General features: G+C 46.3%; 1 protein-coding gene and 1 non-coding gene across 2 annotated transcripts in view; both read left to right on the top strand.

The window, feature by feature from the left end:
- The window catches only part of BARX2 (BARX homeobox 2), a 72,761-nt gene extending 50,749 nt beyond the window's left edge, over nt 1–22,012 (top strand). Inside the window, exons 2-4 of the mRNA XM_004763909.3 lie at nt 6,777–7,077; nt 11,652–11,736; nt 21,000–22,012. Of these exons, the coding sequence (XP_004763966.1) occupies nt 6,777–7,077; nt 11,652–11,736; nt 21,000–21,266 (653 nt within the window). The 3' untranslated portion in view covers nt 21,267–22,012. The remainder of the gene's footprint in view (nt 1–6,776; nt 7,078–11,651; nt 11,737–20,999) is intronic.
- On the top strand, nt 16,990–17,091 carry LOC123392204. Its single transcript, XR_006606911.1, has one exon. It is a non-coding gene; the product is annotated as a U6 spliceosomal RNA (small nuclear RNA).
- Nucleotides 22,013–22,317: the final 305 nt, after the last annotated feature.

Raw genomic sequence — 22,317 nt, 5'->3', positions numbered from 1 at the left:
GAAAGACCTTAAAGCAAATGTGCAAACAAACAAATTGCAGAATCAGATCTATAAATACAGAGAACAAACCTTTGGTTGCCAGAGGGGAGAGTGTGGGAGGTACAGGCTTTTAGTTATGGAAGGAATAAGTCATGGGAATAAAAGGCACAGCGTAGGGAATACAGTCCATGGAACTGTCATAGCATTGCACGGTGACAACACTACAAGCTAGCATAATGTGTTTTGAATCACCATGTTGTACGCCTGAAACTCATGTAACACTGTTTCAACTATGCTCAAATTTTTTAAAAAAAATGTGTTTAAGCACCCCAAAACTTGGGGCACCTGGGTGGCTCAGTGAGTTAAGCCTCTGCCTTCGGCTCAGGTCATGATCTCAGGGTCCTGGGATCGAGCCCCCCATCCGGCTCTCTGCTCAGCAGGGACCCTGCTTCCCTTCCTCTCTCTGCCTGCCTCTCCGCCTACTTGTGATCTCTCTCTGTCAAATAAATAAATAAAATCTTTTTTTAAAAAAGCACCCCAAAACAAAATAGCAATCAAAGTACTTATTTACCTTTTGGGGGGTTTAAAATTTTTTTTATCTTATATTCAGTAAAAGTTCACTATTTTAGTATACAGTTACAAGTTCTGACAAATGCGTCAAATTGTCTAACCCAGAGCCACAGTCAAGATACAAACCAGCCTCATCACCGGATGGTAACTACACTTGTGGTGAGCATAGTGTAAGGTGAAAAGTAGCCCAATCACTCTGTTGTACACCTGATACTGATGTCACATTGTATGTTAACTGCACTTCAATAATAATGATATTCCTTGTCACCCCCAATTGTCTTATATTGCCTCCTTATAGTCAAAGTCTTCCTCTGCCCTTATTCTCTGGAAGCCACTGATTTCTAGGTGTCTTCTCCATCTCAAGTTTTGCCTTCTCCAGAATGTCTTGTAAATGGATTTCCATAGCTTTGGAGTCTTGGCTTCCTTCACTTAGTGTAATGCATTTGAAATTTGTCCTTGATGCTGTGTGTATCAACACTTTCTTCCCTTATTATTCCTGAATAGTATTCCATGATTCCATTGGATGGATGTCCCACAGTTTGTCCCTCCATCCCAGTGGTGGGCTGTTGGACTGTTTCATTTCTGATAATGACTAATAATGCCACTATAAACATTTGGACCTGGGCTTTTATGTGAGGGGAGGGGCAAAAGGAGAGAGAGAGAGAATCCCAAGCAGACTTCACACTGAGTGTGGAGCCCCAACCGGGGCTTGATCCCAGGACCCTGAGATCATGACCTGAGCCCACATCAAGAGCCAGCCGCTTAACCAACTGAGTCACCCAGTTGCCCTTTGTCATAGTTTTAATATACATTTCCTTAATGGCTAATCATGCTAAGCAGCTTTCCATGTACTTATATACTGTCTGTGTATCCACTTTGGTGAAGTATCTGCTTAAAATCTTTGTTCAGGGAAGCCTGGGTGGCTCAGTCAGTTCAGCATCTGCCTTTGGCTCAGGTCATGATCCCAAGATCCTGGGATCGAGTCCCACACTGGGCTCCTTGCTTGGTGGAGAGCCTGCTGTTCCTCCTGCTTATGCTTTCCCTTTCTCTCTCTGACAAATAAATAAATAAATAGAATCTTTTAAATAAAAGTGTTCATTTTCTTATGGAGTGATTTTTTAAATTGCTAAAATTTGAGAAGTTTTTTTTTTGTTTGTTTGTTTTAGTATATTCTGGATACAAATCATTTGTCAGGTGTATGATTTACAAATATTTTCTCCAGTCTGTAGCTTATATTTCTGTTCTCTTGGTAGTATCTTCTGCCAAGTAAAAATTGTTATTTTTGATGGAGACCAGCATTTGACCTTTTTCCTTACTGTGATATTCTTTGGGTGATATAGCTAAGAACTCCCTGCCTAACCCAAAGTCACAAAGATTTTTCTCCTATGTTTTCTTCTAAAAGTTTTATAAGTTCGTATTTACTTGGATCTATGATCCATTTTTAGTTTTTAAATTAAGTTATGAGTTCTAGGTTACTTTTTTTTTTTTTTTTGCATATGGATATCGAGTCATTCCAGGACCGCTTGTTAAAGACCATAATTTCTCCATATTATACAGTTTTTATTTTAAAAGAAAGAATGTGATTCTGTCTAGCATGAGAACTCAAACATCATCTATCATGAAAGGAGAAAATTCCTTAGACCCACTGGCTCAGGGGTGGCTGAGAGAGAGTCCCCTTTGCTCAGAACACACAATATTTGTTTTACTCACAGTGTCATAAAACCAAACATAATTTATACTCCATTGCTGGGATTTCTAGGTTGTTGAGGGTTTTTGTTTGTTTGGCCGAGATTTTAGAAGAAATTTTAACCATTTATGAGCACGAAAATTCTTTTTTTGACAAATTGGATGTATACTAAAACTTAACAATGAGAACAAAACTGAAGTTTGTTTAGTCTAACTTTTCCTTTTTTGAATTAGAAAAATAATACATGCTTAACGTAAAATCTAAATACAGGTGACCTTTGAATAATAGGAATTTCAACTGCATGGTCCACTTAGCTACAGATTTTTTTCAATAAATAGAGTACAATACTGCAAATGTATTTCCTTTTTCTTACAGTTTTCTTAATAACATTTCTTTTCTCTAGCTTACTTCACTGTAAGAATACAGTATACTGAAATACAATAACATAACAAATATGTGTTCACTGTTTATTGGCAAGGCCCCTGATCACTGGAAAGCTATTAGCAGTTATGTTTTTGTAGAGTCAGAATTTATACATGGATTTTCAACTGCTGTGTCAGTGCCCTAACCCCCTATTGCTCAAAGGTCAGCTGTAAGACAGAAGAATCATCTAGAAATTGGGATACATGGCAGAGTGGTTTCCTATTGCTTTTTGGTTCCCTTTCCTTGGTCCTTTTGATGGGCTTCTCTCCGTTTTTATGACCTCAGATGTTGGCATACCCCAGGGCTCCATCTTTGGATCTCTTTATTGCTTTATTTTACTAGCTCTCTAGGTGATGTCGTTTAATCCTGTGGTTCTCCGCACCACATGTGCTCCCAAGAGTCAAGGCTGTGTCTCCAGCCTAAACTCTTCTCCAAACTCCAGACCAGTGTGGGTAGCTGCCTCTTCAGAACATCTACCATGTGTAACAGCAACTTGTCTGACACAGAAATCTTGGGGCCCCTGGGTGGCTCAGTTGGTCAAGCATCTGCCTTTGGCTCAGGTCACGATCCCAGGGTCCTGGAATCAAGTCTCATGTTGGGCTCCTTGCTCAGCGGGGAGCCTGCTTCTCCCTCTTCCTCTGCCCCTCCCTCTACTTGTGCTCTCTTGAACTCTCTCTCCAAATAAATAAGTAAAATCCTTAAAAAAAAATAAAACAGAAATCTTGGTCTCTTCTTTGCCCCATCTTTCCCTCCTTAGCAAATGGCACCGTCATTCCTGTATATGCCAAGGCCAGAAATCCAGACCTGAGATGGCAGCTCTTAGTAGCTTGGACATGACACTCAACATCCGTAGACTCTTCCACCCCTCACTGTAAAGCACACGCTGAGCGGACCCCCCTCTCATGATGCAGCTGCTCCCTGTCTGGCTCCCGCCACAGTGGTGCCTGGTCTAGAAGGTGGCCTTGCCTCCCAGCTTACTCCTCTGCTTCCACACTCACTGCTGCAGTCAGGCCCCCGCACAGCAGCCATGGGGCTCTTCAGGACAGAAAGCACATCATGTCCTTCTCCAGCTCAGATCTCGCTAATGCTTTTATCACATTCTGAAGAAAATCTTTGCCCTGGCCTTCAAGACCGTATGTGATCTGGCTACAGCCTATTTCTCCAAATTTTTATTTCTTGGAACCTTTATTTCCCCCTCCCCCCGCCCCCACATGGTTCACTCTGCCTTTTTGCTACTCTTTGAACACAAGCCCATTCCCACTTTAGGGCTTTGCTTGAGCTGGTTCTCTGCCCCCGGGGTGCCCTTCCCAATGTTCTCCTCTGCCCTGAGTCACCCATTTGCCAGAACTGTTATCTGTTCCTTGCCTTGCCTTGCCTTGCCTCCCCTCTCGGAAATACCTGCCCCCTCCTTCCCTCCCTCATCTTCACAGTCTGCTGTGTTTTTCTTCAGAGAATGTATCACTACCTGGCATCATATATTTGTTTGTTTGCTTTCTATCTTCCCGACTGAAATGTAAGCTTCCTGAAGGTGGGACTTGATGTGGGTCACAGCTCTATCCCCAACTTCTAGAACAGAGTACAGCCCATAGTAGATGCTCAGTAAACATTTATGGCAGGATTAAATACAGGATTAGAGTCATACATGTACAGTACTTTTCGCCCTGCTTCACTCCCACGCCTTCTCTGGAGCTAATCACTGTTAATAGCTTGGTGACTAACTTCCTGGGTTTAAAAACAATGCATTTATGAATGCAGACACACATCCAGGCTTTTTTTTTTTTTTTTTAATGAAATGCAAACTGTTCCATACCTTTATTTTCGCTCAGTAATTTACTTTAGAATTTTTTTCCATTTTAGTTTATTTTTTCATGTAATCTATGTATTTATATAGGTCTTTTTAGTGCTTACATTGTAGTTCATACTATAGATATATAATTTATTTAATCATTTTCCTGTTGATATGTGGGTTATTTTCCCTGTTTCCTTATTATAATCAAGGCTGCAGTGAATATGCTTGTCCCTAAATCTTTGTGCATATGGGAAAATTGGTCTCAAATTATAGAACCGCCTGGATCAGTACTTGAGAGGTATTGCTTAGTTTGTCTTTCTAAAACACTATACTGGTTTACAATCTCGCCAACAATATATGAGGGCCCATTTCCCCATATCCTGGCCAACACCAGGTATTACCCCACATCCCAAATATTTTTTAATGTTGGGGGAAAAAAGTTTTACTCCAGCGGGGAGTAGAAAGAGAAAGCCTAAACTCTGGTGATTGCAAATCTTACAGGCCGGTAGATAACCAGCCACTTCCTACATTGGTAAGCTCCTAAGCTTCTGGATTCTAAGTTAGCCTGTTTCATAAAGATAGTTCCTTTTAAAAAGAAATGTCAGAATTAAAGGAATAAAATGATTCAAGATGAGAACTATGTTGTACCTGTAAAGAAACTTTCAGATACTGTTTTCACGAGAAGACATATTTCATAATGTGTCCTGGGAGATCCAAAACCACAGGCCCAGGGATCCTCATTTTCTTGCTGTAACTCATTCCTGGATGATTTTTCCCCCCCTGAGAAAGAATCCACAACACACAATGTTGGCATTGGCTGGAGAGTTAATGGAAGACATAGACATTGGTGATTTACTATTTAACAAGTCTGTGGTTTGTACTGGGCCTTAAGAGAAAGACCCAAAGAACAAGAGAAGTTATCTATTTTAATAACTATGACTGGGGCCCAAAACAGAAGCACAGGCATGACTATGAAGACAGATGCCAACCCAGGGGAGGGAAGTACAGCCCAAGTAGCACCGGGTATTTCTGTGACTTGGGTTGGTTTTAATCCAGAGCTAGTGGGATCGTTGGTTAGCTCACAGGCTTGCCTTTGCCCTGTTAGTGAGCTGCCTGGCTGGGATGAGTCCCAAATGGCAACCCCTGAGTCTTCTCTATCTTTTATCAGGTGTCAAGATGGGCTTGGGATGAGAGGCACTTTTATGGCATCATATTAGGGCTTGAAGAATTCCTTAAAATTACTTGCTTTTACTCGCTATTTGGATGGCAAGACTGAGGCCCAGTAAGATAAAATGACTTAGCATGTTTTAAGCACAATCCTATCGAATAATGAAAAAGAAGAGCTCTTGTACTTGAACTTTAAAGACATAACAGATTCTTGGTGGAATGGTACTTCTGCCTAGAAATTCCTAAGGCAGGAGTGGCACATAACTGGCCTCCATGCCACCATACACCCCCGCAAATGCCCACAGCAGATGTCGGCTGCTCAACCCCAGCTCTCTTTCCTCAACCAAGCCCTCACCCAACCCGACAGTTCTCCTTCACACAGTGCTGGAGGCAGCAGGTCAGAATGGATCTAAGTTTTCATGTGAGTTAAAGTCTGTTTCTGTTTGTACCTCCCCTCTGGTGATTGGTGTATCCCTGTGATTCCTGATGTGATGAGACCTCTGGACAGTAAGCCAGAAGAACGTGGTTTGACTGCTGGATTTTCTTGCTCCTGGCTCTGTGATCTTGGGCAAGTCACTTAGCCTTTCACTCAGTCTTGTCTCTGAAATGAAAAAGTTGAATTAAATCACCTTTAAGCTTCCTTCCAGCTCTGAAAAATGTCATGATTCAATGTCTAGAGACCTCTCAGGAGGAATTCATTCATAATTTCGACTATGTATTTTTATAAACACCCAGGGGGTTTTCAGGCAGTTTGTATATTACAAAGCTATTCTGTATCCTTCCTTACATGTTTATATCTTTTTCTGATAACTTTTTGAGCTTTTTTATTTCATCTGCTCAGACCATTGACCCATATCTTTGAAACCAGAATTTAGGGGTTTCAAGGAGAGGAGGCGGGGACATGCCCGCTCAAAACCAGACGAATTGCAGGAGTCTCCTCTTAGCCGCGAGGAACTTGAATGTTCTCACACCCCAGACTGAGCAACGCTCACCTGCCTCCCCCCAAGCGGTTCTAGGTCCTCTTCCCTTTCTTCCATTCTACCTCCTTATGATCAGGAGGCCCCACCCGTCAGACGAAAGTGGGCGAGTGGTCCTCTGAGGGGCCCTGGCTCTCTTCCACTCCGGCTCCTTTCATGACCTGGCGCCCTGTTTGTCTTCCAGGCCCCGCTTCCCTTCGGGCATACCCTCTCCTCTCCGTGATCACCCGGCAGCCCGCGGTCATCTCCCACCTGGTCCCCGCCCCCCCGGGAGCTGCCCAGGCCTTGTCCTGCCACCCGGTCTCCGAGGCCTCGTCCAACGAGGCCCCAGGGGGTGAGGCTCTTGGCAGTAGCGAGTCGGAGACGGAGCAGCCCACGCCGAGGCAGAAGAAGCCCCGCCGGAGCCGTACCATCTTCACCGAGCTGCAGCTCATGGGCCTGGAGAAGAAGTTCCAGAAGCAGAAGTACTTGTCCACCCCGGACAGGTGAGAACCCGGGGAAGGGACTGTCCACAGGGAAGGCCTTCGGGAAGGGGTGACACCTTTTGCTCTCAGGCCGGGATGGAGAGCCACAGGGACTCATTTAGAGAGAGGGGCAAGGACCGTTTTAGAGAGAGATTCTACACGATGGCAGGAGTCTCACCCTTGGTGCATGTCACAGCCTGTTCGACAGCACCCAGCCCACTGGTGCTCGTCTTCCTTAAGCCCCAGCTGTATCCCCATATTTAACTTAACTACTCCAGTGTGAGAATCAAAGTCAAGTTTAGTGAATAGGTTGCCCAGGCTCTGAGCTAGCAAACAGGTTTGGTTTTTAAAGCCACTTACATGTAGGCTTAGCCGCAGTGACGGGTTAGCTGTGGGATGGGGACCCGGGACCTTCTCGGGCTTCTGCAATTCCCCAGCTGACTCAGGCTGCAGGCCTGGCCCTTAACTGGGAAGGCCTGGATGGATTTGGTTCAGGAGCTGCTAGATGTTGGAGTAGATTTAATGGATATTAAGTCAGAACCACTTGGCTAAGAGAAGAGCAGGACCCAGATGTGGGCTCTTTCTTTAAACCCTTTTGAAATCCAGGTGAGGGGACTGTGACCCCTGATTTACTCAAAGACCTTCATATCTCACCTCCTTTCTTTAATTTTAGTATCTTAACTGCAGAATATGCAAGAATGTATGTCTTAACTTATTCTTTCAAACTCACTCTGGGGCTTTGGAGAGGGCTGAGCTAATATGTGATCCTGTTTACTAGGAGGATTTTCCAGGTCCTTTTTCTGTTCTTTTTGCTCATTTCCTTGTCTGTATTAGGTTTGATCCCAGTCCTATTGAAGAGAAAGGGAAGGAAACTTTCATGCATCTCTTAAGCTAGTTAGCTGTTTGACGCAAATTTAAGTGAAAAAGGGGTGTACAAATCCCTCACTAAAGAGCATCTGGCTACTGATTTCACTTAATCAAGCCCTTATCAGCTGGGTGCTGGGCGTCTGCTGGGGGCCGGGCATGGTGTCCAAGCCTGTGCATCCAGAAAGTAGGAGCAAAGAGTTATGCTGTGCAGGAGATGCTAGGGGAGGGCAGGACAGCAAGTACCCACAACCCAAGGCACGGGTCCTGGTGCCGGTATGTTACCAAGGGCTGGAGGAGCCCAGAGACATTGTTGAGTATGTGTGAGATGGGGTTCAGGAAGGCATCTCAGAGGAGGCAACATTTCAGAAGAGCTTTGACTCTTATGTCCCAGAGGGAATGGCCCACAGGGGCACTGAGGTACAGCTCACTGGGCATGCTGAGGGAACTGCAGGTTCCCAACAGTGCAAATGGGAGTGCAGCAGGGGAGGAGGCCGGAGGTGGAAGGCTCATGTGTCTGGCCAAAGAATGCTGACTTCATTTTCATTGGCAGCCTCTAAGAGTGGGGAGGGATGTGGCTAGATTTACCTTTTAGACTCCTCGCCCTGGTGGCACCCTCGGTGTCTGATCTGAGATGGAAGCGATGGAGCAGGGGAGTGGGAGGAAACCCAGGGATAGTCCCTGAAGACCTGAATTAAGGTGGTGACAGTGGACACCGAGGAAAGGGAATAGATTGAAGAACAGTTTTGAAGGTGGCATGGACAGGCTTGACACCGGCGTGAGGAAGGGAAGAGAGAGCTGGGAAGCCTGTGCCTCCTGGTTTGGGTCACTGCATAGACAGGGATACCACAACCGAAGTTGCAAGGCAGCGGACAAAGAGGGTTTGGTGGGGGAAAGTGGGAGTCCTGTTGGGACGTGAGCCTCTGAAGGAGGCTTTGGCCAGACAGTGGAGACGCGGCTGTGAATCGGGGAGTGACAGAAGGTATGCCCAGTTATCAGCAGGTGTTTTGGTGGCCCCAGAAGGTAAAGGAGGGCCTCGGGGAGCTGGGCATCCAGTGGAGGTGGGCACCATTGTTTATGACTTGTATGGTAGTAACACCCAAAGGGCTTCAACAAGCATGGGTAAAATGTTAGGCTTATTTTCTGGAAGTCAGAGAACGTTTTAACAGAACTGTTCGTTCCTCATCAAGCTCCTGGGACTTCCTGATACCTGCCCAGGCACCTCTCAGGTGACCTACGCAGGACTGATTCACTTGCCTGGGGAGAAGGACACCATCTGGCTGGCATGGGAGCTGCCGCCTTCACCCGCCCTCTCCCGTGTTCCTCACCTCCCTACGTGACCAGGGCCATGAGCACTCCCTCCTCCCACAGCTTTCTCCCTCTTCCCTTTTGTTTGTTTCTCCAGTTTCCTAGGTGACCCCATTTAAGCGAATACGCAGGGAAGTGAGAATTTGTAACGGTGGCAGGTAATGAGAGAAAGCCGATGACAGTGAAGCGCCTTTCTGTAGCCAGAGTGAGTCAGGGGTGCATTTTTCCCAAGTGAGCTAACACCACTTGCTAATGCAGAGCCGTGAACTGAGCCTGCCATTGACTCATGCACCTGATGGCCTCAGGTGAACTGGGCTGCCAGGCGCGGTGGGAGCCTGGGAGACCAGAAGCCTGTGGGACAGCCCCCTGGAGTTTTGGTTCCTAATGAACGGCTGCTTGGGAAGCAATGCTTCATTAATGGGGAGGGCTGAGTGCTCTCAGCACAGGGAATTTACTAGCTTCAGTCTGTTAATCACTTTCAATAAAACTATTAGCTTCCAGTCACCTTTCCCTGGGACAACTGGAGATATGTGAATTGCCAATGTGAGACAGGTTCTGAGGTTCTGGGGGAAGGAAGACTGTTTTTATTATTGGAGATTGCAATCGTGCCCTCTGGTCAGAGCAGGGGAGCTGGGCAGCTGCAGTGCAGCAAGTGGCACCTGGAACCTTCATTGCCAATACCTGCTGGTCTTGCTCACGGTCAGACGTTGGGGAAAGAAAGTGTGGCCGAGAACACATTCTTGGGCATCCCCATGGCTCAGGCTTGTGGGTGGGAAGGTTTGTGTAACAGGAGGAACCTCAGAGCCACAGACTGTAATCTTCAGAAACCTTGGACTTTGAAAGTGGTGACCATCCTCCCTATAGCAAGGGTGCTTGGCCCAGGCTGTCACTCTAGAGGTTACAGGGAGACTGCTCATGTTGGCTCAAGGAGGGGTCCTTCCTGTTGGTGCTCAGGTAGTAGACCTGGGGTTTTTTTCAACATTGGTCCATAGTTGTAGTCTTGAGGATTGAGTTTGGAAGCCTGGCTCTCTTTCGCATTTGATATACTCCAGTTGGGTTGTTTGCATTTTCTCTTCAAAAGCTTTGAGCAGGAGCTTCCCTTGGACAAATCGAACTTGTGTAAAAATATGGTGGGTGGAGGAGAGCCCCATACAGGAGGAGGCAGACAAGCCAGACGTAAGTAGGTTCACATCCTAGCTGCACCTCTCACTCTAGGATCATCGCCCGGGGCTAGCAAAATTTTTCTTGTATGGGACCAGAAAGAAAGTCATTTCAGTCTCTATCACAGCGGCTCGCCTCCAAGCCTGGACCAGGAAAGCAGCCATGGACGTAGGCAGACAAATGAGTGTCCATATGCCAATAAAAACTTGATTTACAAAAACAGGCAGCAGACAGGATTTGACCGTGGTTACCGAGAGATTCTAATCTTTCCAAATTTCAGATCTCTCATCCGTAAAATGGGAATAATTATACCTACTTCATAGCATCGTAGAAAGGAATAAATAAGACAGCATGGGTTGTTGGGGTCTGAGCTAGAGGCTGGGATCCCACCGCAGTTCCCTGGAAAGGGTTGCTGGATCTTTGGAAATAGCTCCGAACTTCACACTTCCCAGGAATGGCTTTGACCTTCAGGGCTTCACAGAAGGCTACAGAGAAATGCAGAACCACGGTTATCGATCGAATGGGAAGCAGGAGGGGTTACAGATTGAATGTTTCTTCTGGAACCGAAATTTTAACAGTTCAGGGCAGTTACGATGAATGAATCTGTCTATCAGAAAGTATTTTTGAGCCCTTGGTCTGGACTGAGAACCTGATAGGCACATCTGTGGACAGAAAAGAGGCCCTTGCTGTTAAATCGGGGAGGCAGAAAGTACTTGTGGGAAACAGGGAACCCTTGACAACGTGGAGCCCCCCAGGTGATAGCTGACTGGTGGGAAGGTCCAGAGGGGAAAAGCTGTGGGAGGTGTCGTGGGGGTGGGAAGGCCCCCCTGCAGGAGGAGGGCTTGTGCTGCATCTGGGTTGATGAGGATTTTGACAAGAATGACGGGTCTTTACTTTTCCTTTCCAGTTTGGATTTGGGGACAGCGTCCTCATTTTATATGGGATCCACATAAAGACTCTGTCAGGTCAGAAAGAGAACTTTATAATCAAGGCTGAGAAATCCTTTTCGGGTCCAGAGCAGACAGTGGATGTTTCCAGGATGATGGCCCCAGGTGCCCTTGGGTTGTAGGCATCCATTTCTCAGGTTCCCAGAGTTTCATCCATGAGATACTTGGAAGGAAAGTAAAGCTCTTTGGGGAAGAACTGCTTCAATGGGGGACGTCCGCACTCTGATATCGGTGCCTGGAGCTAGTCTGCGGGACCCCATCCCTTCTGCCCCTTTCCTCCTTCCTCATCCTTCCTTTGCATCTCGTGCCTTCCAGGTTGGACTTGGCCCAGTCTCTGGGACTCACTCAACTGCAGGTGAAGACTTGGTATCAGAACCGCAGAATGAAGTGGAAGAAAATGGTAAGGAAGAGAGGGAGTCTCACCGCGTGCCCACCATGATGGGGAAAATTCTTACCACAGGGCTGGGAAGAAGACAGGAGGGACCACTGATGGCTTGGGTGTTGGAGAGTGGAAGGCCTTTTATGATGCTGGCTGGGAGGGAGGCCATTGGCATGGTCAGATAAGCCATTCCTCCTGACCTGGATTTCCTGACCAGAAGGATATTCTTTTCCACAGTTTCCTTAGAAATAAAAGAAAGCTCACAAGCTTCTCAGTTGCTAGTTTTCACCCCACCTGCTGGCCTTTTCTAAGAACTTCCTTCCCCCTCCCACCAGGAGCTAAGATTAGAAGTCAGGACTCTTTGTTTATGATTACATATAGGGCACATTTGTTCCTGGGCTACATGGGCTAGAATGTAGGCATTGTCAGGCTTTAGTGGGGATCAGAGGAACCTGGATTGCAGGTACAAATGCAGAAGTCGAGGCTCTCCCCGCGTCCTGAGTGCAGAGGTCTGTGACAGGGCTGGGGATTCATGTGATCGCAAGCTCCCAGGTTCCCCTGGTGATTTCCCTAAGGTTGTTTTATTACCTTGCTAATGGAGCAGTCCATCTTTGGTTTCTAAATGGACCTATTATCATAAACGCCCCTTGCTAAAAAACAAACAAACAAAAACACCAAATAGACATCTCCATATTTTGAAGGATTCAGCTTCATCATAGTTCACTTTTTCTTAAAAAAGAGCAACTATGAAAAATCTGTTAAATCTGGATTTTCCAAAGTGGTTGCATGTTTCATTGCCAGTTCTGTAAACCACAAGGGAAAAGGTCAAAGCCCAGAGATAAGAGGTGAGCTGGGACGAGAGGGTGGGAAGCAGCCTGTTTTCGGGAGAAACCAGGTACAACCATGGCCTGTGACCTGGGCCTTCCTCACACCCTCACTGAAATTTTCTGGCCCTTTCTCCTCTGGTGCAAACCAGGTAGTCCAGACCTGCTTGGACGACACTCTAATTTACTAACCCATCTGGCCACAAGCCATCTTTCCTGGTGTTCAAGAGCTAGAATATGATGGGTTTTTTTACAGTTACTAAAACTGAGGTCCTTCTGTGGCCCCTAGTTTTCAGGAAAACAGGTGAGTCAATAGATATTTTTAATAGCTACTAGATACAGAGACATTTTCTCAATTTTGTGCTTTTGTCCAATAATTTTTTTCTGAAAACATTAGTCCTTGCTGTCATCTGAGAAAAAGAAATACATTGTAAATTAATTCTTAACAGGAAAAAAAGCCAGCCAGGTGGCATTTATTATATTCCTGGAAGGGAATTCCTGGGCAAATCTCATCATTTCCTCTGGGGGGACCTGAGCCTGCCAGGGAAGGATGTTCAGGGGGAGGCGGCACGGCTCCCGGAGAGCTTGCAAAGAGAGGCCAAGATGTCAGTACAAACACACATATCCTGAATGACTCCACTCGTGTGTCTTCACATCTCTTGTGAACCGTGCCTTATCCTAGGCACGATAGGAAGTAATGAAATAAGATGTAAGCCTGCCTTCATGGCATTTGTGACCCCATTGGAGAGTCAAGGTCCAGAAAGCAGCCAGGGAGCATGTGATGGTGAATTACAATTCTTGTAGGTATATGAAGCAGAAGTGTTCAGGGGTTGGGTATTTGAGAAGGGTGTAAGGAAAAGTTGAAGGATAAATGGGATTTGGTGAAATATGCCGTTCCAAAACCTCCAGAATGCTACGGTACATGAAGATGATGGCTGAGGGGCAGCTGGGTGGCTCAATGGGTCAAGCGTTTGCCTTCTGCTAAGGTTGTGATCTTGGGGTCCTGGGGTTGAGCCCCGCATGGGGCTCTTTTCACAGCGGGGAGCCTGCTTCTCTTCTGCCTGCCTCTCTGCCTGCTTGTGTGCGCACTTGCACGTGTATACTCTTGCTCTCTCTCCCCCTCTCTCTGACAAATAAATAAATAAAATCTAGTGGGGGAAAAAAAAAGAAAGAAAGAAGAAAATAATATGGTAACCTCCCGGGGAACTGATCTCGGAAAGAACCAGATCTGGGAGTTAGAAACTCTGGGCCGAGTTCCCATGCCTGTCCCTCCCCGGCTGATTTCGGGCAAGTCCGCCACCCACCTCCTTCCTCGTCAATCATCATCATCGAAATCAATGTCTCCCGAGTGGCAGAGGCATTGTTGAAATCAGTTATCAGCGATCTCTTCATGAGTCAGACAGTTAAGGAATTGACATCCCTGCCAGCTCCGCCCGCTGCCCATGGGACGAGCGTTGTGCCTTTGCCTCTGACGTCACCTGTTGTTCACCAGCTACTGGGCTGCCGGCACAAGTGCGAGCTGGTTAGTGAGGGTCAGCACCGTAACCAAAAGCAAAATGGAAGTCACTCAGCAGATTTAACCTCAGAGAGCATTCCACGGGCCAGCCGAATCCAGGTCCCTTCAGGAGAGGCGGGAGTGCCAAGCGCTGTGTCCGCTCTAGCAGTTAAATGTTGAGCGTAGGAATGGAGCACTGGGGCAACGGAGATGCCAAGATAAGTCACGAACATGTCCATTCCAAAATAAAATGAGAAAAGAGTACCCCGTCAGGTGGGTGACGACCGACCTGTGAAACTAGTAATTATTCAGAGGGATCGGGACCACAGTGGAATTTACTGGGTTTGGAATCAGGATAGAGAAAGGGAGGGCATCAGGGAAGAGGTGTCTAAAATGGTTTCAGCAGACAAATAGAAGAGGGCCAGGCAAAGGTGGGGAGGGTGTCACAGTCACAAGGAAGGAGCCAGAACACCGGGGCCTCTTTGAACAGCTTCAGAAAGGCCAGAACTACAAATGGGAGGGTGGTAGTTCCATTGCGGGTCTGAGTTCTGACTCCCCCTCAACAGCGAAGCATTGTTGGGATCCAGATTGCCTCATATGTTTTCCTGGTAGAACTCTTTCAAGGCTATCTCTTCAAGTACTGGGAGGAAAAGAAAAAGCTAATTGGGTAATAAAGATGTCTCAAGGCTAGTCACCTAATTGGAACTGGAAAAAGATTAGCACTTGGTTCTCAAGAGTTACTCACAGGGCGGCCAAGGAGAGCGCTGCCAGAGGCCAGATAGCATCTCAGACTAGTTCCTACCGGTCAGCGTTGGTAACTTCTAGCGGGTTGGGTAAATTTCATCTTGCACACGAGATGGGACGCTCACCCTCTATTCCATTTCTGTTTGGCTTGAGTTCCAGGAGGACCCAGAGTTTTGCAACGGGCCGAAAGTGCCTTATCATTCAGGGGTCTCTCTCAGCTCTAAAACCCAGTTCAGTGAGAGGATCCGAATAGACACCAGCCTCCTGCCCTGATCACAGGATTGGGTGGGCCACAGAGCAGGCGCTGTCCTCATCTTGGGGCACTGCAGATCTCCAGATAGTCAACAATTCCATGAAATGGCTACTCTCTATGTAATCTTGAGCAGGTTACTTAACCTCTGGGGTCCTGTCTTCCCATTAATAAAATGCCTCATACATAAATACCTTATAGGGCTGTGGTGCTAAATGAGCAGTGCTTCCTGCATAGAACGCAGCTGAGAAGTATTAACCACCATCCTCCTCTTCCTCCTCTTCCTTTTATTATTATTATTATTATTATTATTATTATTTAGTTAGCCATGTAATTTACATCTTCAGAGAATCCAGTTTGGGAGGCCAGAGAACATATAAGCAGAAACTGAATTCTACAGGTTTCTGGGGCCCCAAAACTGTCTTCTGGATGAGAACCATCCTGGCTGTCCTTTCTTGCCGGGCCTGCTCCGGCTCAGTGCTCTAGCATGTGGAGCATGGCGTCTTCCGGCAGGGAAAGGCTGTCGAGCAGGGTGCAGGAAAAAGATTTGTGCTAGGGAATCCCAACTTCTCAGCTTCATGGAAATAGTCATCAGTTGATCCGACTCTCCCTGCTCCAGAGAGCTGCAGATGAAGACAGAAAAAGGTGCAGAAAGCACCCCTGGGAAAGGCGCCCGTGACCCAGGGTCTGCCGGGAGACTGGGGAACTGCAGAGCGGTGTTAGAATCAGAAATCACAGAGGCACATTTGACACATCCCTCGCTCAGTATGCACAATGAGATATTGGTAAGAGCGTTAGAGTCAAGTGGGCAGGGCTGTGTGTTCAAATCCCAGCCCTGCCCTTGGCTTGCTCTTGGCCCAAGGCAGATTACCTGTGCCTGCTCAGTTTCCTGTCTGAGTAATGGGGGAGGTAGAGGGCCCCTCCCTGCGCTCACGGTCCATGCTCTGCCATCTAACTGCATGTCTCCCACCCAAGTGCCTTGGAAAGGAAACAGGCCTGTCCTGACATCTTCAGCCACAGCATATTTGAATATCTCGTTGAAGGGTTTTGAGGGGTGAGGGGAGCTGCGGCTAGCAGCAAACACTACTAATGGAAGTAGATGGTGTCTAGCCGTTTCTCAAAGGGGCATGTGGCCTCACGTGTGGTGTGTTGTCTGGACTCCCCCGACCAAGGGGACTAAACTGGCTTTAGGAATAATTGGGCAGAAGGGACCCCGGGGAGGAGGGCCACGGGGTGCATGAGAACGCACGGCTCCTGGCATGGGACGGTTATGAGATAATTGCTTGTCTCAGGTGTTCTGGGAGGCAAGGGGCCAGAGGTCGAGTGCGGGAAGCAGCCAAGAGGGTAGTTATCTCCTAATTATTGCTTGCGCTGGAATGTTTTATCCCATTTAGAAAATGGCTTGATTGTTTTGATTTTTTTTTTTTCCCTCTGTGCAGTAGGAAAACAGCCAGGTGGGGTCTATCCAAGCTGTGTGGGTGGTGTTCTCTAATTGCTGGGCTGGACTTTCTTTTGCCAATTAGGTGGCTTCCTTAGACCTGCCCTTTTATAACTTGATTACTATATGGGGCAACTTAATTTTGTATAACCTCTTTCATACCAAGTGGAGCTGCTTTCAACACATAAATTCCATCTTGGCACATCTGGGCACTTTCAACAGCCTGCACTCAGACTGAAATAAAAATCAGATGCTGACTTATGTGAAAAGGAATATAGGGACGCCTTCTCCCCAGAGGTGCATTCTGTCAGCATCTCTACCCTGTTAGAGGTCCCCTTCCTATTTGTGTGTTTGCTGTTCGCGTGGAAAGTGCAGTGGCTGAGCAGATCCCCAGCTAAAAAGAGGTGTTCATTGAGAGCCTCTGGGTTTCCTCACACCTTATACAAAAAACAACTCAAAGTGAACTATAGACCTAAAGGTAAAAACTAAAACTGTAAAACTCTTAGAAGAAAATTTAAGAGTAGTGCTCGCTTCTGCCACACATAGTAAAATTGGAACGATACAGAGATTAGCATGGCCCCTGCATAAGGATGACATGCTAATTCGTGAAGCGCTCCATATTTTTTTATGGAACCAGAAAAGACCTTGAATAGCCAGAGGAGTGTTGCAAAAAGAAAATTTAAGAGTAAATATTCACTGCCTTGGATTTGGCAAAATCGCCTGAGCACACCAAAGCCCAAGCAATGAAAGAGAAAATAAATCAGACTTCATCAGAACTAAAAGCCTGTATGCTGTGAAGGACATCGCCAAGAGAGGGAAGAGACAACACACAGAACGGGAGAGCGTCTTTGCAAATCTTGTATCTGATGATGGACTTGTATCCTGAATGTGTATAAAAAACCCTTATACCTCGGGGTGCATGGGTGGCTCAGTGGGTTAAAGCCTCTGCCTTTGCCTCTGTTCATGGTCCCAGAGTCCTAGGATCGAGCCCCGAGTCAGGCTCTCTGCTCAGCAAGGGCCCTGCTTCCTTTCTCTCTGCCTGCCTCTCCACATGCTTGTGATCTCTGTCTGTCAAATAAATAAATAAAATCTTAAAAAAAAAAAAAAAAAGAACCCTTACACCAAATTTCACTTGGGTGAAGGATTTGAATAGACCTCTGTCTCAAGAAAACATATGGCTGGCCCATAAGCACAGGAAAAGATGCTCCTCTTCATCAGTCCTCAGGGAAATGTAACTCACAAGCATGGGGTACCACGGCCTTCCCTCTGGCGTGGCTGGTATCAGAAAGACATACCATCACGTACTGGTGAGGATATGGAGAATTGGATCCCTCATAGACTGCTGATTGGAACATGGTGCAATCGCTTTGGCAAATAGTCCGGAAGGTACAAAAAACAAAAAACAAAAAAACAGACTTACCATATAACGCAGCAATCCCAATTGTACGGATACACCCAAAAGAAGTGAACAGATGTTTCTGTACCCTCTTCACAGCAGCACTGTTCACAACAGCCAAAAGGTAGTAGCAACCTCCGCGTCTCTCCAGGGATGAATGGGTAAATGGAATATGATTTGTTCCCACAATGGCTATTAGTTGGCCATAAAAAGGAATTGAAGTATTGATCTAGGCTACAGCATGGATGACCCTTGAAAGCATCTCATGCTGAGTGAAAAGACGCCAGTGGCAAAGGATGACATATTGTGTAACTCAATTCATATGAAATAGCAAGAACAGGCAAATCTGTAGAGACAAAAGGCAGATGAGTGGTTGCCTAGGGTTGGCAGGGGGGCAAGGCCTGGGACAAAATACAGGTGACTGTTAATGGGTATGGGGTTTCTTTTGTGGGGTGCTAAGAATGTTTTAAAATTGGATTCTGGGGTGCCTGGGTGGCTCAGTGGGTTAAGCCTCTGCCTTCGGCTCAGGTCATGATCTTAGGGTCTTGGGATCGAGTCCTGCATCAGGCTCTCTGCTCAGCAGGGAGCCTGCTTCCTCTTTTCTCTCTGCCTGCCTCTCTGCCTACTTGTGATCTCTCTGTCAAATAAATAAATAAAATCTTTAAAAAATAGTAAAATAAAATTGGATTCTGGTGATAGTTGTACAATTCTGACTGTACAAAAGATCACTTAGTTGTCACTAGGAAGTGTATGGTATGTGAATTTTATCTCAATAAAGCTGTTTAAAACAAGAATTTCTGGCTTATTGAGTTACTGCCTTCATTCCTACAGTTCAGCACCCAGAGGTCCTGTGCTTCTCTTGAAAGAAAGAGGTATAATTGATTGATAAGTATTTACTAACTGTGTAAAATTAGTTGAAAGTGATTTGTCTGGAGCACGAAGCAAGGGAAAGTTGCAGGATTTACCTTCAAGGAACCTCTGTTCAAGTACAGAAGAAAAGATTAAGTGGGTTATGTAAGTAGCACAATACATTTCACTCCTAATTATCCGTGCTAATCCAGGTCCTCCTGAAGCGCGTGGCACTAGCTGCCCAGGAAAGCTGCAAGGACACCAAGTCAGAGCTCAGGGACCGTCTGTGATATTCTTAAGTAACATACACGTCTTTTTAAAGTTCTGCCTTTGTAAGTTACGGTATTCTCGACATCACACATTGGGACAATAAATGTGCAAGTCCATTGCGATCAGCCAAGGCTATTTGGCGCGCTGTTACATTTCTTGCTCTGTATCTTTCTTCCCCTGCAGTTGTTGAACGTCTGCTCCCTGGAGCGACAGAGTGGGAGGAGCAGGCAAGTAAATGTGCAGGGACAGTGGTTTGTGAAAAGTGCTCTAACGGAGGAAGGGGAAGAGCTCACCTTGCCCCTGGTGGAGGGCCTCTGGCGTGGACCTGGGAGGTCAGGGAAGGCTCCCCACAGGAGCACCCTGCAAGCTGAGTTCCTCAGGGGAGGAGAGTGGGGAGTTGGGTTCTGCAGAGCAGGAAGAGTTCTTGCTCTCTTGTGTACGTTGTATCTGTTGGTCACCCTAGTCATCCCCCTGTGAGAGGAGGTGGTATCATCTCGGTTTCGTAGACTAGGAAGCTGAGGCTCAGTCTTTCAGGAACTCTCCCAAAGACGCAGCTGTAAGAATTCAACTGCCGTAGTGATTCAACTTTCGAAACTGGCTGGAACTTACTATTATTCTCTATTCCATCTTTGAGCCATTCAGTTGTATATCTCTTGTAACATTTTTTCTTACAGAAATACTTACACATGATCATTGTACCAAAAAAATAGAGACTACTAAAAAAAAGAGAGAGAGAGAGAAAGAAAGAAAGAAAGAAAGAAAGAAAGAAAGAAAAAAAAAAAAAAAAAATTCTTCAGAGAGAGAGAGAGAAAGAAAGAAAAAGAAAGAAAGAAAAATGAAAAATTCTTCATGATCCTGACACTGAAAACCGGTCATCCGTCCTCCAGATTGGGTTATGCTGGTTTATAACCTGTTTTCCACAAAAGTACGTTAATGATATTTCCCATGTCATTAAACATTCTACACAAATGATTGTAATGTTTATCAAGTATTCTCTCTCTGGGATATGCTATAATTATCTACTCAATCATATAACTAAACTTTAAAGTATCCCCCCCCCCAATTTTTGCTGTTACAACCAACTTTTTGATGAACTTTTCTACAGATCAGTCTTCATCTCAGTCTTTGATGACTTACTTAGAAGTGAAATTTCTTGTCCGAGTATACACATCTTAAGACTTAATTTGAATTCTCAGTTTCCCTTTTGAGAAGGTTGTACCAATGACACTTCCACACTGGAGTATTTATTTTCCTGCTTGCTATAAATATTGGCTTTTTACCTTGTCAGCTTGATAGGTACTGCTTTAATATTTTAATTGTTATTTCTTTCCTTATTGTTGAAGTTGGATTATTTAATGTGTTTGTGATCATTTTATTTAAAGCCAAAATATGAGATACTCACTGAAAGTAAATTGAACATTTAAAGAATGAACATATCTTGGGGGCGCCTGGGTGGCTCAGTCAGTTAAGTGTGTTCCTTTGGTCATGATCTTGGGGTCCTGGGGTCAAGCCCCATGTCGGGCTCACTGATCAGTGGGGAGTCCCTCTGCTAACCACCCACTCCTCCTAGCACGTGTTCTCTCTCTCTTTCTCTCTTTCACATAAGTAAATAAAATCCTTTTTAAAAGGGGTGCCTGGGTGGCTCAGTTGGTTAAGCGACTGCCTTCAGCTCAGGTCATGATCCCAGGGTCCTGGGATCGAGTCTTGCATCAGGCTCCCTGCTCAATGGGGAGCCTGCTTCCCCTTTTCCCTCTGCCTACTTGTGTTCTTTCTCCCTCTGTCAAATAAATAAATAAAATCTTTTTTAAAAAATCCTTTTTAAAATGTCACTCTAAAATAATAATAATGACAATAATAAAAAGAATGAAGATGTCTTTATACTCTACAGGTGATGGGTTGAAAATACCTTTTGCCAGGCCATCGCTGCTGGGAAGGAACCCTATAGACCCTCTTGAGTGGGAAAGTGGAGGGAGGGAGTTATTTATTAGATTTAATGACTGTTTTTTTCTCCCACGAAGGTTCTTAAAGGTGGACAGGAAGCACCTACAAAACCCAAAGGTCGTCCCAAGAAGAACTCCATCCCCACATCAGAAGAGATTGAAGCTGAAGAGAAAATGCACAGCCAGGCCCAGAGCCAGGAGCGCCTTGCACCCTCCCAGGGACAGGAGGAGCTCTGTGACCCCCAGGAATCGGAAGCATGCGACGTCTCCGTAGAGGTGGCAGAGCCCCCCGGCCAGCCCCAGGAGTTGCCAATAGCCTCTTCGGAACCCCCACCATCAAGCTAAAATAAAAACTCAATTGGGGGAAGGGGAAGATGGGGAGGAATGGAAAGAGGGAAGTCAGGGAGAATAGAGAGAGATACGCTCCCCAAAGCCTGGTAAACTCGGCGAGAAGAGATCCACGTCTCCCAGCCCCCACGGGTCTCAGTGGTTTTCATCACAAGCATTTGATGAAGACCTGCTTGCCTTAGGCCTTTCTCTTCCTGAAAGGCTGTTTTAGCCACCGGATGCCCTTGATGAAGGGAGACAGTGCCTTGGAACTGCCTGCCCCTGCTGGGGCGAGGGCTGCGGGGCTGGGTACCAGAACCCACCCCCGGGGTCTGGCACGGCGGGGGGCTGCCCCGGCTCTCTCCCTCCAGCCCCTGCACAGCCCGTCATCAAAGCAGAGAGATCATGGTGGAGCCCGGGCCGCAAGCCTGGCCTCCTTCCTAACTCAGCACTTATTTCTGTCGTTTTAAAAGAGAATTTAATGTTTTTGGTTGTTTTTTGGGGGTGGGGGCGGGGGGGTGGGGCCGGGCTGGTGAGGGTGGGCAAAAAAGGGTGGGGGAAGCAAGTTCTGAGTTATTAGAGTTGTTTCTGAATAAAGTTCGTTTGAAGACCCGTGTGCCTTTGTACCCATTCTCAGTCAGGTGACCCAAGAGCGGAGAAGCCCTGGTTTTCTCGCTTTATTGAGTTGCCCTCCCCGAAGCTGCCAAGCAGATTCTGTTAAGATAACTTCTATTTTTTAATTAAAAATAAATCTTTCAAAAGGATTGGGTGTTTTGTGTCTTCTGGGGAGTATATTTAGCCCTGTCTGGATACGGCTTGTGGAAAGACCCGGAGAGATAGCCCAGCTCCGCAGGCTTTCATTTTGCCCACTATAAAATAGAAGATGGGTCTCTGCCCATCACCCCTCCCACCGCCTTCTGCCAGAGCCGCTCTGCCGTCAGCCACTTTCCACCGTGGGCTTCCAGCTTTAAAAACGGCTTCACTTTCTTGAAGAGCACATAATAAATGTACGAGCTTCCAAAGTCAAACAAAAAGAAGTCTTGCTTCTCTGCGCCCCCAACTCCTGTAC

This window comes from Mustela putorius, unplaced genomic scaffold (genome assembly GCF_011764305.1).
Source record: "Mustela putorius furo isolate JIRA1106 unplaced genomic scaffold, ASM1176430v1.1 tig00000460_pilon_pilon_pilon, whole genome shotgun sequence".
NCBI classification, from domain to species: domain Eukaryota; kingdom Metazoa; phylum Chordata; class Mammalia; order Carnivora; family Mustelidae; genus Mustela; species Mustela putorius.
Note: the sequence above shows the minus strand (reverse complement) of the source record. Positions and strands in the feature narration are given on the sequence as shown.